General features: G+C 41.2%; 1 protein-coding gene across 1 annotated transcript; it reads left to right on the top strand.

The window, feature by feature from the left end:
- Positions 1–1045: 1045 nt before the first annotated feature.
- Positions 1046–15176, top strand: LOC131787777 (tetratricopeptide repeat protein 28-like). Its single transcript, XM_066162547.1, has 6 exons — positions 1046–1186; positions 1280–1409; positions 9866–10289; positions 10524–12513; positions 12622–14151; positions 14482–15176. Exons 3-6 carry the CDS (start codon positions 9905–9907, stop codon positions 14528–14530), a joined length of 3954 nt encoding a protein of 1317 aa, XP_066018644.1. The 5' UTR covers positions 1046–1186; positions 1280–1409; positions 9866–9904; the 3' UTR covers positions 14531–15176.
- The last annotated feature ends 591 nt before the right edge of the window (positions 15177–15767 follow it).

Here is a 15767-nt window from a genome sequence, read left to right as displayed (position 1 = left end):
TGCCCGTCTATCGCGTCCTATTTTGGTCAAAATTTTCAACAGTTAGTGGTCATATGATAAACTGCTTATTGACTGAGTTTGGTTGGGCCGGACGGGAAAATATTTGGCTCTCGGTCATGAAGCAAGGACCTCGCTGCGCTCCTACCACTCAGTCAATAAGTACACAGTATCATTCGGTTTTGTACGTCACACTTTTATCACTCATGCTGTAATTGAACATAAAAAATGAAAAATGTTATTCTATTTTTAATGGGGAACGTCAAGCTTAAGTGTTGAGTCTTTGAAAAGTTTGATTTACATCACAAGATTGATCACGGTACAACCTGAGTTCTTTTCTTTAAACGGTAACCTATCATTGCGTGACAATCGACTCCTTGTCTTCGTGAACTTTTCATTTTCCAGCGGAGGTGATTTGCATGATCGAAGCCAGAATTGCTAAAAAAACTGAGTGACTATATTTCGGTTTAGCACGTCACACTTTTCTGACTAATGATGGATTTTAGCGTCCAAAAATGAAACATCTTACTCTGTTAAACCAAAACGTCAGGTTTCAGTGTTCACCCCTTTTGGAACGATTGGATTTGCTTGACGAGATCGATGAGATCGAGAGTACAACTAAAGCTTCTGTCTCGTTGCACCCAAGAACTTTTCATTTTCATGTGGGTGTGATTCATAAATTCATGGTTTGTTTTTTCACGAGACGCGAGCCTGATGTCAGCCTCTGCTGAAATCAGTAACGAACATTCCGCGTCTAACTGTTGAAAATTTCAACCTAAATGGGACGCGATAGACAGGCACACCGTCGGGCACACAAAAATATGCAATTGAAACTTTTCCTTTTTGTTTCGATTAGCCCAGAGGGGAGATGGGAATAATCTATACACACGTGATCTGGATACCTAGAACACTGTGATAGCGGAAGTTCGGAAGGTTGGGAAAAGTGGTTCCTTATTTTTTGTTTCGTTTCGCCTCTTGCTGACAGATTTATTCGATGACAAGAATCGTGATTGACAGTAATTCAATAGATTGATTTAAAAGCGTTAGATTATTATGTTTCAAGTCAGTTTTTCAGCAGAATCGAAGTGAGGAAGAAGTTATTTGTTATCGTTTTTCTGTCTCTAAATCCGCTTACCTGGAGAATCTGCTAACCCGTAGAGTGAGACTGTTGTAACGACCCGCCACAGAAGTAAGTTTATATTGAAGTTTTTGAATTTAGTTACAAGATAAAGACTTGATTTGCATTTGTTCTAATTGCGAATTATAAATGTATTTCTTTTAGATCGAATAATTATTAAAGCTTGGCTTGATATTATAGCGTTTGTGGTGGTCATTTGATCTAACCAGTTCCGAGTAAGGAGACATTTTTGTTGTTTCATTTTGAAAGCATCAGCCACATTGTCAACATCTTGGTAAGTGCGATTGAAAATCTTTTCTAATCACTCAGTTTTTATCAGCTTTAGTTATTTAGTAACTGTATCGAGGTTAGGCTCTTTGCTGCTTTCTTGATTTTTCTGTTTGCTATTTGTCACGTTTCGAGTGTTAACCCTTCGTTAGAGCGGTTGATGGCGCGATTGAATCGTCACCACAGTGAAATAAATTGGTTCTACGGCGACTTTTTCAAATCTCTGTGGCTTCATACCGTATAACTTATCTGCATTAATTAAGGTTATTGAATATCGTTCAATTTGAGAAGTTGATGATCACAAAACTAAATTCAGACCTCTATTTATGGTGTGGACTGTCCAACGCTGATATCATAGGAAATCCGTAGTGCTTCATTACGTGGTTTTCCAGTGGCTATGATCTGCATTAGCTATTAACTTGATTTTGTTTTAGGAGTATTTAACGATCGATTCAGAGATCGCGGTAGATTCGAATTGAATTTCCGTTCTACATGTACACAAGGGTTTCATGGTCGAGATACCATTCTCTTAAATTTTTGGATACTAGCGGCGGGTTCTACAGTACATAATTTTCTAAACGCCGTAATCTGTTTTTTTGTCTGTTCATGCGCCAGAGTCTCGCATAAGAAGATAAGTCATGACGCTGCGCGCTCACGAAGAGAGATGTTTTGATTCAGAGAAACTGAAACTTTCTTAAATTCACTGTTATTACATACATATTATAAGCGTACTTTTCCGTTGATCGGATGCTTCATATCCTTACCGTAAAATTGCTTTCTTCAAACCGTAAGGGTTTTATACAATATATTCTAGCCTCATTAACTAAGATTTTTCAGCAGTGTTTAGTTTGAAAAACTGACGGTTTCCACAATCACGTGATCAAAAACTTAACTCAATCCTCCATCAAGGCATATTCATAATGCAGAATGTTCGTTATTGATTTCAGTAGAGGCTGACATCAGGCTCACCTTTCGAGAAAAAACAAACCATTAATTTATGAATCACACCCATAAGAAAATGAAAAGTTCATGAGTTCAATGAGTCAATTTTCACGCACGGATAGCTTACTGTTTAAAGACAGAACCTTTAGTTATACTCTCGATCTTATCGATCTCGTCAAGCAAATCCAATCGTTCCAAAAGGGGTGAACACTGAAGCCTGTCGTTTTGGTTAAACAGAGTAAAATGTTTCATTTTTGGACGCTAAAATCCACCATTAGTCAGAAAAGTGTGACGTGCTAAACCGAAATACAGTCACTCAGTTTTTTCAGCAATTCTGGCTTCGATCATGCAAATCACCTCCGCTGGAAATGAAAAGTTCACGAATACAAGGAGTCGATTGTCACGCAATGATAGGTTGCCGTTTAAAGAAAAAAACTTAGGTTGTACCGTGATCAATCTTGTGATGTAAATCATACTTTTCAAAGACTCAACACTTAAGCTTGACGTTCCCCATTAAAAATAGAATAACTCTTTTCATTTTTCATGTTTAATTACATCATGAGTGATTAAAGTGTGACGTACAAAACCGAATGATACTGTGTACTTATTGATTGAGTGGTAGGAGCGCAGCGAGGTCCTTGCTTCATGACCGAGAGCCAAATATTTTCCCGTCCGGCCCAACCAAAATCAGTCAATAGGCAGTTTATCATATGACCACTAACTGTTGAAAATGTCGACCTAAATAGGACGCGATAGACGGGCATACGAGCACAAATCTTTTCTTTTCTCTGTCTGTTTAAGCGCCAGAGTCTCTCATAAAAAGATAAGTAATAGCATTGCGCGTTCACGAGGAGAGATGTTTTAATTTTCTCAGAGGAACTAAAACTCTCTTAAATTCAATGTTATTGCATACGTGGTAAATATCGAGAATCGTTGGCCAGGCTAAAAAAATCGAAAATTCTGATAATTTGCCTGGAAAATACTTTTTGGGAGATACATTCAAAAAAATTATTTTAAAGTTTGAAAAATCAAATGTATCCGAGGAAATGGGGAAAAACGAAAATACGGGTTTCTACCTTATTAATTATGCAAAAAATACAGTAAAATTGACCAACTTTAGTGTGCGAGTACTGAAGGAGGATGTTTGGTAAGAAATCGGGGGTTTTTTTACTTCAAAGTATAATTAATTTGATTTTTATTTGTGGCATTTTAAGGAGCTTTGGTTTAATTTTAGAATTCACATGATTTTTTAACAAAGTGCTATCAAACGCTTGTTGCAAAAAGCGAAAAATCGAGCAACTTCAAGCCTTCAAAATGCGTGTTGGTATGTGTGACATCATGTCAAACTACATGCTGGCACAAAGTTTGGTCCTTATACTAACACAATATGAAATAAAAAATCTGGGTAATTCAGAAACGTGCCGGCAAAACATAAAGGTTTGCGACGCACTGTGACCAGAGGTCACGAATTTGCATGAAGCAAATCAGTTGTAGAAATCGTACCGCCTAACGGTTCTGGTGTATGAAAGGCTCTTTTGATGGCTACAACATGATATTTACAAGAATAATGACCAGCATTCAGTAGCGGATCACGTAGAGTGTAGCCCCATAATTATGAAAAATAGTAGTAACGCATCAAGCTAAAAAAATTTGGTTGTACGACCGTGCGACCGTGCGACCGTGCGACCGTGCGACCGTGCGACCGTGCGACCGTGCGACCGTGCGACCGTGCGACCGTGCGACCGTGCGACCGTGCGACCGTGCGACCGTGCGACCGTGCGACCGTGCGACCGTGCGACCGTGCGACCGTGCGACCGTGCGACCGTGCGACCGTGCGACCGTGCGACCGTGCGACCGTGCGACCGTGCGACCGTGCGACCGTGCGACCGTGCGACCGTGCGACCGTGCGACCGTGCGACCGTGCGACCGTGCGACCGTGCGACCGTGCGACCGTGCGACCGTGCGACCGTGCGACCGTGCGACCGTGCGACCGTGCGACCGTGCGACCGTGCGACCGTGCGACCGTGCGACCGTGCGACCGTGCGACCGTGCGACCGTGCGACCGTGCGACCGTGCGACCGTGCGACCGTGCGACCGTGCGACCGTGCGACCGTGCGACCGTGCGACCGTGCGACCGTGCGACCGTGCGACCGTGCGACCGTGCGACCGTGCGACCGTACTAAATCTATATATTAGCGTTTAATTCGTTTTTTAAGCCAATGAGTTTTTTGTTTCATTTCTCGTAACTGTCTCGACGAAAAGCAAAATGTTTCAATTGCGTGACAATTGTCACGTTGGATCAAAGGTGAAGTTGCCGAGTAAAGCGGACACAATCCTTTTATCGTCAAAACTCCATTCTAAAGCATCCAGTCCTATATATCTCGTTTTATATTACTTGTATAAATTATTTTATGAGTCTATATCGAACAACATCCAGCCGGCCTGATCCTGTCTGACTGCCAAGTGCGGTTCGAAGGGGACTTTTTCATTTCCGGTTTGCGCCCTTAATACGGGGACCGGGGAGCTATGGGGTTGAGTGGGCTGTAGCCCCACCAAGAACAATTTGTTATTATCATTGTTATTTATTTTAATCTTTGTATTAAAAATTTGACAAATTTTTCCTTGGATTGAAACGCGTTTCCGGTGATTTCAGAAGCTCTAGATTTCAAAATTTGCGGGGGGAGCATACCCTAGGACACCCTGTCAGCAGTCTTTCTGTACTAAGAAAGGCGTACTAAGAAACAGACAAAAGGAGGCCCTCCTGGGAGGGGAGGCCCCAGGGCCCTCATAGATAATTATAAGTTGGTGCCAATGAGCTCACACTACGTGGGAACTGCAATAGCTCCTCCGATCCAAAATATGCTCCACGGCCCCCGTTTTATATCAACGTTCATATAAAACTAAATTTTTTGAAGCAGCCTTTTGCCATTTGCCTTTTAAACTGTACTGCAAGAGCAGCATCTAACAAGGTCTTCGAGCAGAGCGACGTAAGATGTCTTTTTTTCTATGATCAACCCCAGGTGGTAATGCAAGATTGAAACTCTCGCAAAGGAGTTTTAAGACTGCGAGTTTGAGATTTTTGAGTGTGTTATTCTCGACCATGGAACAGTTGTACTGTTGGTAATGAATAGATTGAGTTACATTTAACTGCTCAAAAATAGACTCCTTAGCATTTGACAAATTAAATTCTTCCTCCATAGCAACGAGATCTTGCTCAGTTACAGCTTGTGCGCAGGGGGCTGTCTGCTGTTTCACTTTTGCTGCCATTCTGGAAAAAAATGAAGCTACTCGTTAAGTAAAAAAAACTCAGAGACACTGAACAAGCGCTCCCCGTTCAATTCCTTTGCTCTTCTCATTTCTGTTGCAACAATTTCCGCGTCGACCTTCTCACCGCTTTCTTTTCCGATGGTAAGTCAGGTACTCTCGTTGCTTTTCGTTAAACCGGTAAACTTTCTTTACCTGTTTTAAAGCGAAGCCTTCAGGCAGTGTTACATATCCAGTGCTACGAGGACAGGTTTCAGGAGGTAGAGGAATAGTTGGCACGGAACTTGAACCTTCCTCGAGCCTTGCAGCTTATTTAACCTTCGCTTTATCAAGAAGTGTCTCCCTTTCAACCGTCTTTGTGCATGTTCCCAACGCGAGATGCTTTTCTAGAGAAGAGTGCCGTTGGAAACTTGCGTGCAGCCCTCTTTTGAACATAGAAACACTTGATCCCTAGTACAGTCTTTCAATTCGACAAAGTCAGCCATGTTTGGATTTTCAGACCTTGCACCACAAGCCCCCCCCCCTTCCCCCCAAGGAGAGAAGCAAAGCTACAGAATGACATCGTTTTCTGTTTATGCCCTATGAAAAACCTTGTACGTGTTTACCTTTAAGAAAATGACCGTGATTGCATCATAGAGAATTATCACCCGGACTACAACACGGTATAATTGCTACCGTGACATAAGTCCTTTTTATCAAGTTTTATGACAGAAATGTGGCCATTTTTCCGAAAAAGATAAGAGTAAATAGCATAAAAATAGTTGGGCTGTTATCTTGAGGTGAAAAACTTCACAGCAGAAGCTTGCGGTGTTGCGTGACTTTGTTTACTCACATAACTTTTTCCAAGATATCCAAGATATTTCAAAAGAAATATTATCGCACTTGCAGAAAACGTAACTATTCAACTAAGAATGATGTCGATAATAAACCACTAGTCAACAAAAATGGTGAACTATACAGCGGCCCTTATCTATAGTTAGGTGTAGGTAGCGCTGTTGAAATAGCGAGTCGACAATAACAGTCTTCTGCAATTCGAATTAACAGAAAATTTCGTATCTACACATCAATTTACAGCCCTCTTCAGCAATGTCTGCGGATTTTCTATTCTATGATTTCATATCACTTCCATATCAAAGAGTTTTTTAACCATCTTTAACTATCTTGTTTACTTTGTAGCTCTCAAGTACGATTTCTACAACTGATTTGCATCATGCAAATTCTTGACCTTCGCCACAGTGCGTTGCAAACTCTTTTATTTTGCTGGCACTTTTCTGAATTACCCAGATGTTTTATTTCATATTATTTTCATATAAGGACCAAACTTTGTGCCAGCATGTAGTTTGATATGATTTCTCACATGCCAAGATACGTTTTGAAGGCTTGAAGTTGCTCGATTTTTCGCTTTTTGCAACAAGCGTTTGACAGCACTTTGTTAAAAAATCATGTGAATTTTAAAATTGAACCAAAGCTCCTTAAAATGCCGCAAATAAAAATCAAATTAATTATACTTTGAAGTAAAAACACCCTCGATTTCTTACCAAACATCCTCCTTCAGTACTCGCACACTAAAGTTGGTCAATTTTACTGTATTTTTTGCATAATTAATTGGTAAAAACCCAAATTTTCGTTTTTCCCCATTTTCCCGGACACATTTGATTTTTCAAACTTCGAAATATTTTTTTTGAACATATCTCCCTAAAAGGGTTTTCCAGGCAAATTATCAGAATTTTCGATTTTTTTCGCCTGGCCAGCGATTCTTGATATTTACAGTCATGGGCTCTTAAGCATTGTTTAATTTGAGAAACTGATGTCGGGTTTCCACAATCACGTGATCGAAAACTTAAATCAATCCTATATTAAGACATATTTATCATGCAGAATGTCCTTTACTGATGTCAGCAGAGGCGGTCCAAGCTCACGTCTCGAGAAAAAGCAAACAATTAATTCATGAGAGCGTCACGCGTTGTGTGACTCGGTGTTAAGTAAGAAGAGTTGAACACGTTATAAAGAATAGTATGGTCGATTTGAAGTTATAAAAGTGTGACGTGCAAAACCGAAATCGATTCACTGCGGAGTAAACTGCTGATCAGTTTTCCATATTAGTTCATGAAAAGTTGATTATTGCGCACAGATAGCTTACCGTTTAAAGGAAGAAGCTTTCGTTCTACTGGTATCGATCTTGTGATGAAATTCCAATTTTGGAAAGGGATGGACACAGAAGCCTGACGTTTCCTGTTAAAAAAGAATGAAATAAGTTATTTTGACATGTTCAATTCCATCATTGGTTATAAAAGTGTGACGTACAAAACTTGTTCTGTCACACGTGTCACGTGTCACGCGTCTAGCGTCACAAACACAGTTAAGCATTGTACTTCATCGTAAGGTATTAGGGTGTGGAGTTTTCCATGTGATTGTCGGGGATTGTAATTGTCGTGCTCGCCGGTGAAAACGCTTTCTCGTTTCACCACGAAATTTACTTTGAATAAATCTGGTTACACTGCTGATGAAGGACCTACGTCTCGTTTGTTATGGGGAGCAAGCTAGTGGATCAGGGTCCGAAGGATCTGAACAAAACCGAAATTCATTCGTTTGAATTGGAACACTTAAATCTTCTGAGTAAATGCTGATTCACTCTTCATATCTCCCTCTCATTAATTCTCCCTTAGTATTCGAATTCCGTTTTGAATTTTCGACAGTCGCATGAAAACTGGAAAGTTTAACTCTCACCATCTTCTGCAAGATTAGAGATAGTTCACGTCTCCTACATAATGAATCACTTTAGGGAAAAAAAGACATACCATTTTGATCTTTTTCTCGATCGTCTTTGATAATTGATCAGTTGCTATTCTCAGTGATTCTGTTAAATACTTTTCATCACAGTTTTAATTTTTTCAAATCAAATATTGGCGGTAACAGTGTTTGATTGAGGGTATTAAGAAGGTTAACCGTGAGCCATAAAACGCCCAAAAAATTTAACTGTTAAGCGTAAAAATTGTGTAATTTTAACCGTTAGTCGTGAACAAAATTAGACTCAAAAAAAATTTCTGGTATTAACTCATGAATGGAATGATGTTAACCATAAGTCGTAAAATAGGCAAAATTTTAACCGCTAGCCGTAAAAGCCATCACCCCATTAATTAAGACCCTCGATCTACTACAGTGAGCCCATAATTCTCAAAAGCGACTTGTTTGGCTTTGACCGTGTAGACTTGGAGAATGAAATTTCCCCGAATTTGGAGAAATCAGGTAATAGGGACCTTAAGCAAACCACGACGGCGACGGCAACAAGGACATGGAAAAACAAAAGATCTAAGTGGCAGAACAATAGCTTAGCACGTGCGTTTCAAAACTTTGTACATTTCTTTGCCGTCCTATGCAAAACAACAACGTGAAATCACCACAACTTGCGTCGTCTGCGAACCGAAACCGCGACGGCAAATTATTTTAATTTCCATTTGGAACTCAACGCTTCTTTTATACGTTATGCTGAAGTAGAGGTGTGGCGCCGTATGAGACGGTAAACACATGCAGCCATTTTTAAAATTTAATTAAAGGCAGAAATTAATTTTTTTAATCGAAGTCTTCCTAGGCGTTGCCGTCCTGACTACTTAGGTTCCTTAATGTTGACGTCAATACTAAATTAAACGGGAAGCAAGCTTGTCAAGCTTGCAATTGTTTGTTACTTTTCGATAAGAAGGAAGAACCTAAGCCATATTGAATTTTTATCATTCGAATAATCGCTCGGTGTTAGTGTCCTCCAGTGGCAATTTTCTTGAAATTTCATTTTGGGATGCTCAAATCCATCACTGGTCACCGGCCAAACCGAAATACAGTCACTTAGTTTTTTTTTAGAATTTTGGGCTTCGATCACGCAAATCACACCCGCTAGAAAAATAAAAAGTTCACCGTGACCGTGACCGTGACCGTGACCGTGACCGTGACCGTGACCGTGACCGTGTCTTCGGAAGATAAGGGGTCGATTGTCACGCAAAGATAGCTTACCTTTTAAGAGAGAAACAAGTTTCACTGAATGTGATCCGTTGATGTGCTCCAGTTGTACTTATCCACGCGTCTTCTTCACTTATTATTTTTTGTTTTAATTCGATGTTATGAATTCTAACACTTTCAGCTCGTTACAAAAAGTTTCCAGCCCGTTTTGGTAACTTCACATATGGGTTCCTGTTTGTAGTGACTTATCGTGAATCCAGAGTCATTCTGTTAACTTTTGTTATTAAAATAACGTTTCCCTTATGACAGGAGAGGATGGCAATGGAAACCTAACGACCGACAGAAGCCATGATAGCTTTCATGAACATCGCCTTTCTAGTTGCCCTGTTCCTGCTCAACTCAGATCGCATTCAGAAAGCCATTGAGATATGCAGCGAATGTTTGATTTTGCTAAATAACACCGATCAAAACAGCAAAGACCAATTTAATACACTACTGCTACAATTTTACAGCGCCTTCAATTTACTTCTTTTCAACGCTTATCGTCGTATCTCTGACTACATAAGTGCGGAAAGATACGGCAGGAAACTGCTTGTCTTATACAGCGAGTCTGGTGACTTAGAAAGAGAAGGAGATGTAAGCTTAGCTCTTGCAGAGATTGTTGAGAGTCAAAACAGGTTTACAGATGCCAAACAACTTTACGAAAAAGCAGTTAATATCAAAAGACTAGCTGGTGAACAAGTTGGCGAAGCAAGCGCCTGCGCAAGATTCGGAATTATGCTTTATAAACTTGGCGAGAACCTAAAAGCGAAGGAGCATGTTGAGAGAGCCCTTGCCATAGCAACCGAAATTGGCGACAAAGAAGGAGGAGCATCCTGTTGCGAAAACCTAGGAGCGTTGCTTCAGTTACTCGGGGAATGCGACAAGGCTAAACAGTATCTCAAGAAAGCGCTTCTCATCAGAACAGAAATTGGCGACAGAAAAGGAGAGGCAACTGACTACGGAAACCTAGGAACTGTGTTTCAGTCGCTCGGGCAATACGACAAGGCTAAAGAGTATCTCCAAAAAGCGCTTATCATCAGAACTGAAATTGGCGACAGGGAAGGAGAGGCAACTGACTACGGAAACCTAGGAACTGTGTTTCAGTCGCTCGGGCAATACGACAATGCTCGAGAGTATCTCCAAAAAGCGCTTATCATCAGAACTGAAATTGGCGACAGAGAAGGAGAGGCAACTGACTACGGAAACCTAGGAACTGTGTTTCATTCTCTCGGGCAATACGACAAGGCTAAAGAGTATCTCCAAAAAGCGCTCGCCATCAAATCTAAAATTGGCGACAGAAGAGGAGAAGCATCATGTTATGGAAACCTAGGAACTGTGTTTCAGTCGCTCGGGCAATACGACAATGCAAAAGAGAATCTCAAAAAAGCGCTCGCCATCAAATCTAAAATTGGCGACAGAAGAGGAGAAGCATCATGTTATGGAAACCTAGGAACTGTGTTTCAGTCGCTCGGGCAATACGACAATGCTCTAGAGTATCTCCAAAAAGCGCTTATCATCAGAACTGAAATTGGCGACAGGGAAGGAGAGGCAAGTCACTACGGAAACCTAGGAACTGTGTTTCATTCTCTCGGGCAATACGACAAGGCTGTAGAGTATCTCCAAAAAGCGCTTGCCATCAAATCTAAAATTGGCGACAGAAGAGGAGAAGCATCATGTTATGGAAACCTAGGAACTGTGTCTCAGACGCTAGGGCAATACGACAATGCTCGAGAGTATCTCGAAAAAGCGCTTGTTATCAGAACTGAAATTGGCGACAGAGAAGGAGAGGCAACTGACTACGGAAACCTAGGAACTGTGTTTCATTCTCTCGGGCAATACGACAAGGCTGTAGAGTATCTCCAAAAAGCGCTTGTCATCAAATCTGAAATTGGCGACAGAAGAGGAGAAGCATCATGTTATGGAAACCTAGGAACTGTGTTTCAGTCGCTCGGGCAATACAACAATGCTCGAGATTATCTCGAAAAAGCGCTTGTTATCAGAACTGAAATTGGCGACAGAGAAGGAGAGGCAACTGACTATGGAAACCTAGGAACTGTGTTTCATTCTCTCGGGCAATACGACAAGGCTAAAGAGTATCTCCAAAAAGCGCTCGCCATCAAATCCAAAATTGGCGACAGAAGGGGAGAAGCATCATGTTATGGAAACCTAGGAACTGTGTTCCAGTCGCTCGGGCAATACGACAATGCTAGAGAGTATCTCCAAAAAGCGCTTGTTATCAGAACTGAAATTGGCGACAGAGAAGGAGAGGCAACTGACTACGGAAACCTGGGAACTGTGTTTCAGTCGCTCGGGCAATACGACAAGGCTGTAGAGTATCTCCAAAAAGCGCTTATCATCAGAACTGAAATTGGCGACAGAAAAGGAGAGGCAACTGACTACGGAAACCTAGGAACTGTGTTTCAGTCGCTCGGGCAATACGACAATGCTCGAGAGTATCTCGAAAAAGCGCTTGTTATCAGAACTGAAATTGGCGACAGAGAAGGAGAGGCAACTGACTACGGAAACCTAGGAACTGTGTTTCATTCTCTCGGGCAATACGACAAGGCTAAAGAGTATCTCCAAAAAGCGCTCGCCATCAAATCTAAAATTGGCGACAGAAGAGGAGAAGCATCATGTTATGGAAACCTAGGAACTGTGTTCCAGTCGCTCGGGCAATACGACAATGCTAGAGAGTATCTCCAAAAAGCGCTTGTTATCAGAACTGAAATTGGCGACAGAGAAGGAGAGGCAACTGACTACGGAAACCTAGGAACTGTGTTTCAGTCGCTCGGGCAATACGACAAGGCTGTAGAGTATCTCCAAAAAGCGCTTATCATCAGAACTGAAATTGGCGACAGAAGAGGAGAAGCATCATGTTATGGAAACCTAGGAACTGTGTTTCACTCTCTTGGGCAGTACGACAAGGCTAAAGAGCATCTCCACAAAGCGCTCGTTAGCAGAACTGAAATTGGTGATAAGGAAGGGGAGGCAGTAGATCTTGCAAACCTTGCAGTTGTGTCTAGAACTGTTGGAGATTATGAAGCTTCGGAAGTATGCTTGGAGAAAGCTTTATCCATATCTAGAGATATTGGAGACAGAAGAAAAGAGTTCCAAATCCTTCAAGAGCACGCTATTTTGTATTTGTTTCAAAATAAAATCAAAGACTCCCTTTCGTGTCTTCACCTGTGCATTGAAAAGTATGAGGAGCTGAGATCTTTCTTGGGCGCCAATGATCAGTTCAAAACATCATTTCTGGAGGACTCAGGAACATTTACCCACAAGCTGCTTTGTAAGTTGCTTTGTGCCACCGGAAATTCTCGGGATGCTCTTTACGTTGAGGAGTTGGTTCGAGCTAGAGGCCTATCAGACTTGATGGCAGAGAAGTACTCGGTTGAAACGCACATCTCTGCTAATCCACAATCTTGGTTTGGCATTGAAGACATCTCTAGAAAGGAAGATAACTGTACTTGTCTGTACATTTCTTATTTTCAAAATGATTTGCATTTGTGGATCTTGAAAACAAGTGGAGTCCTTCACTTTAAAAGAATATCTGTGGAAGAGAATCTAGTTCAGGCTGGGTTGCCCAAAGATTTGCCTTTAAGTAAATTTTTGGCAGATTGTTTGCAACCTCTCTCCCCCGGGCAAAAGAGCTCAGCAAGATTGCGACTCGTGGAGGAACACGAGGACAAGAACGAAGGAGTCGTTTCAAGTCTATCTTTGTGTTACAAAATGTTTATTGCCCCCGTTTATGATTTGCTTGAGGAGCCTGAAGTCATAATCGTCCCTGACCGCTGTTTGCACCAAGTTCCGTTTGCTGCTCTCCGTGAAAAGGAGGGGGCCGAATACCTGTCGGAGACCCATAGGATCCGTGTCATTCCTTCTTTGACAACACTCAAGATCATTCAAGATAGTCCAGAGGATTATCACAGCAACACTGGTGCCTTGGTAATAGGCAATCCCAAGGTTGATTGGCTGCTGCCATTGCCAGGTGCAAGAAAGGAAGCGGAGATGGTCGGACGATTGGTGGGTGTTCCGCCTCTGGTAGACGAGAAAGCAACAAAGCAGGCGGTGCTTGAGCGGATAAGTTCAGTGAGCCTGATACATTTTGCTGCCCATTGTAACGCCGAGAGGGGAGAAATTGCCCTCTCTCCCATTCCTGCTCCTAACGGTCGAAACGCTATCCTACCACAGGAAGCTTACATGTTGACGATGGCTGATGTCTCACGAGTAAAAATCAGAGCTAAACTGGTGGTGCTTAGCTGCTCTCACAGTGGAAGTGGACAGATGAGAGCCGAGGAAGTTATAGGAATTGCCCGCACGTTCTTAGGATCCGGTGCTCGCTCTGTGTTGGTTGTGCTGTGGACCATTTCAGACTCAGCAACAGAGCAGCTGATGAGTCGGTTCTACAAACACCTTGTTGAAGGAGAAAGTGCCAGTGAATCCCTTCATCAGGCCATGAAGTGGATGAGAAAAAACGGCTTTACCAAAGTGTCTGAGTGGGCTTCGTTTACGCTGATTGGAGATAATGTGAGGCTCGAGTTTGGCAAGCAGAGGTAAGACTCGGTGAGGACAGGTATTTCATAAATTAGAGTTAAAATTAGATGCAAAGGTTGCTTTGACTTACTGGTCGCTGACTGTCGGCGGTGATCCTTTGTCAGCTTGAATATCAAAGTTGGTTTTAAACCCTTTTTTTGTTTCTTTCAAAGAGTAACAATCTATTCTTACAGTGGGATGTAAAATATAGAATCTCGAAAGGGCCTCTGTGCCAATCAGATGCAAGTGTACATTTGCCTACGTATTACGCCTGGTAGAACTGTATTTCCTTTATTTAAGAAATGTTTATTAAGTTATTTATAATTGTTTTTTTTTTACGTTTGTTGCAGGAAAGAAGATGAGAATAGCACGAAGGAAACAGGCCTTAGAGACTTGTAGCTGGATAACCAAATAGAATAAGTAGAGAACTCTATCCGTTATTTCATTGTGTAATTAAGGAAAGGGCAACCTCAAATTAAGGATATTAATTTCAATTTTTTACATTCTGTTTTCCGATCTTCTCAGAAGGAGGTATTGGTTACGTATCCGAGAATATTTTTTCTGCACAAAAATTATCTTATCCGGCCGATATAATTAGCATGAAACATTATTGACTTAGGGCTCTTAAGTTAAGTGAAATCAGGAAAGTTAAAACAGTAGTTTAAGCATCAAAAACGAGCCACTTAAGTCTTACAGGGTTTTCTCACAAAGCCTTTTGTTATAGGTTTCGTTAACAGAATCCTAAATTTTTTATGTAAAATCTTTAGGAAAAGCTTTTCTTTTGGTCAGTTCCAGTAATACTTCTGAGTGCTTAAAAGGTTGGAAAAAAATTCATGGATTTCCAAATAGAACCATGGAAAAAGCTTTCAAGGTCAAGAACTTAATCAATATCAAGTGGAAAAATGACGGCAGCAATATTTTGAAACTGGTTCAACAAGTCACTTAGGCATTGAAATGTTTGAGATAATGTATGTTTGCATAGTGATTTAATTGTTTTTAAGTCAGGTCATTGTCAAAATGTTGTTTAGGGAATCAAAATATTCTTTTTTTTTAGCACACTTTATACAATTTTTGGCAAAGTTTCTTAAGGGATTATGTAGTAATTTCAAAGACGCTAAAATAAAAGACAGCTTGAGAGAAATCTTAGAAAATATCGTGAGCGTTTTTTTTAACCAGGTTACAGAGTAAAACAGATAGCACTGTTGTTCATTGTTAAGGCGGCAAGGTGGTGGGATAAATGATGCAAGTGGTAGGAGTGTCTGTATGCGGTTCACGCATGTGCGCATGAGGAATTCTCATTCCTACCCCAACCTACACGCCCCACCCCCCTCCCTCCTCCACTTCGCTCTGCTTCAAAAAGGAAATTAAAGAGATGAATTCTTCCTGCGTTTGTTTGGAAACCTTTCCGTGAGCTATGTTTCAAACCACCGACCCCTTCGTATCGTGTACGGTCAATACGGAAGACAGTTCTCAGAATCCTGATTAACCGACCTCGCGATGTTGAGTCATTTGGGTGCTATAGAGACTAATCTTTACATAGAAGTAAAACATCAAATAAAAGACCCATTGAAGGTGCGTTGGCCCTGTACGAGAAAATTAAGATTTAGCAAAATTTAGAAGTCATTTTGAAATTTTG

This window comes from Pocillopora verrucosa, chromosome 2 (assembly GCF_036669915.1).
Source record: "Pocillopora verrucosa isolate sample1 chromosome 2, ASM3666991v2, whole genome shotgun sequence".
In the NCBI taxonomy this organism is placed as follows: Eukaryota; Metazoa; Cnidaria; class Anthozoa; order Scleractinia; family Pocilloporidae; genus Pocillopora; species Pocillopora verrucosa.
The sequence above is the reverse complement of the archived record's forward strand: the minus strand, read 5'-3'. Positions and strand labels throughout refer to the sequence as shown.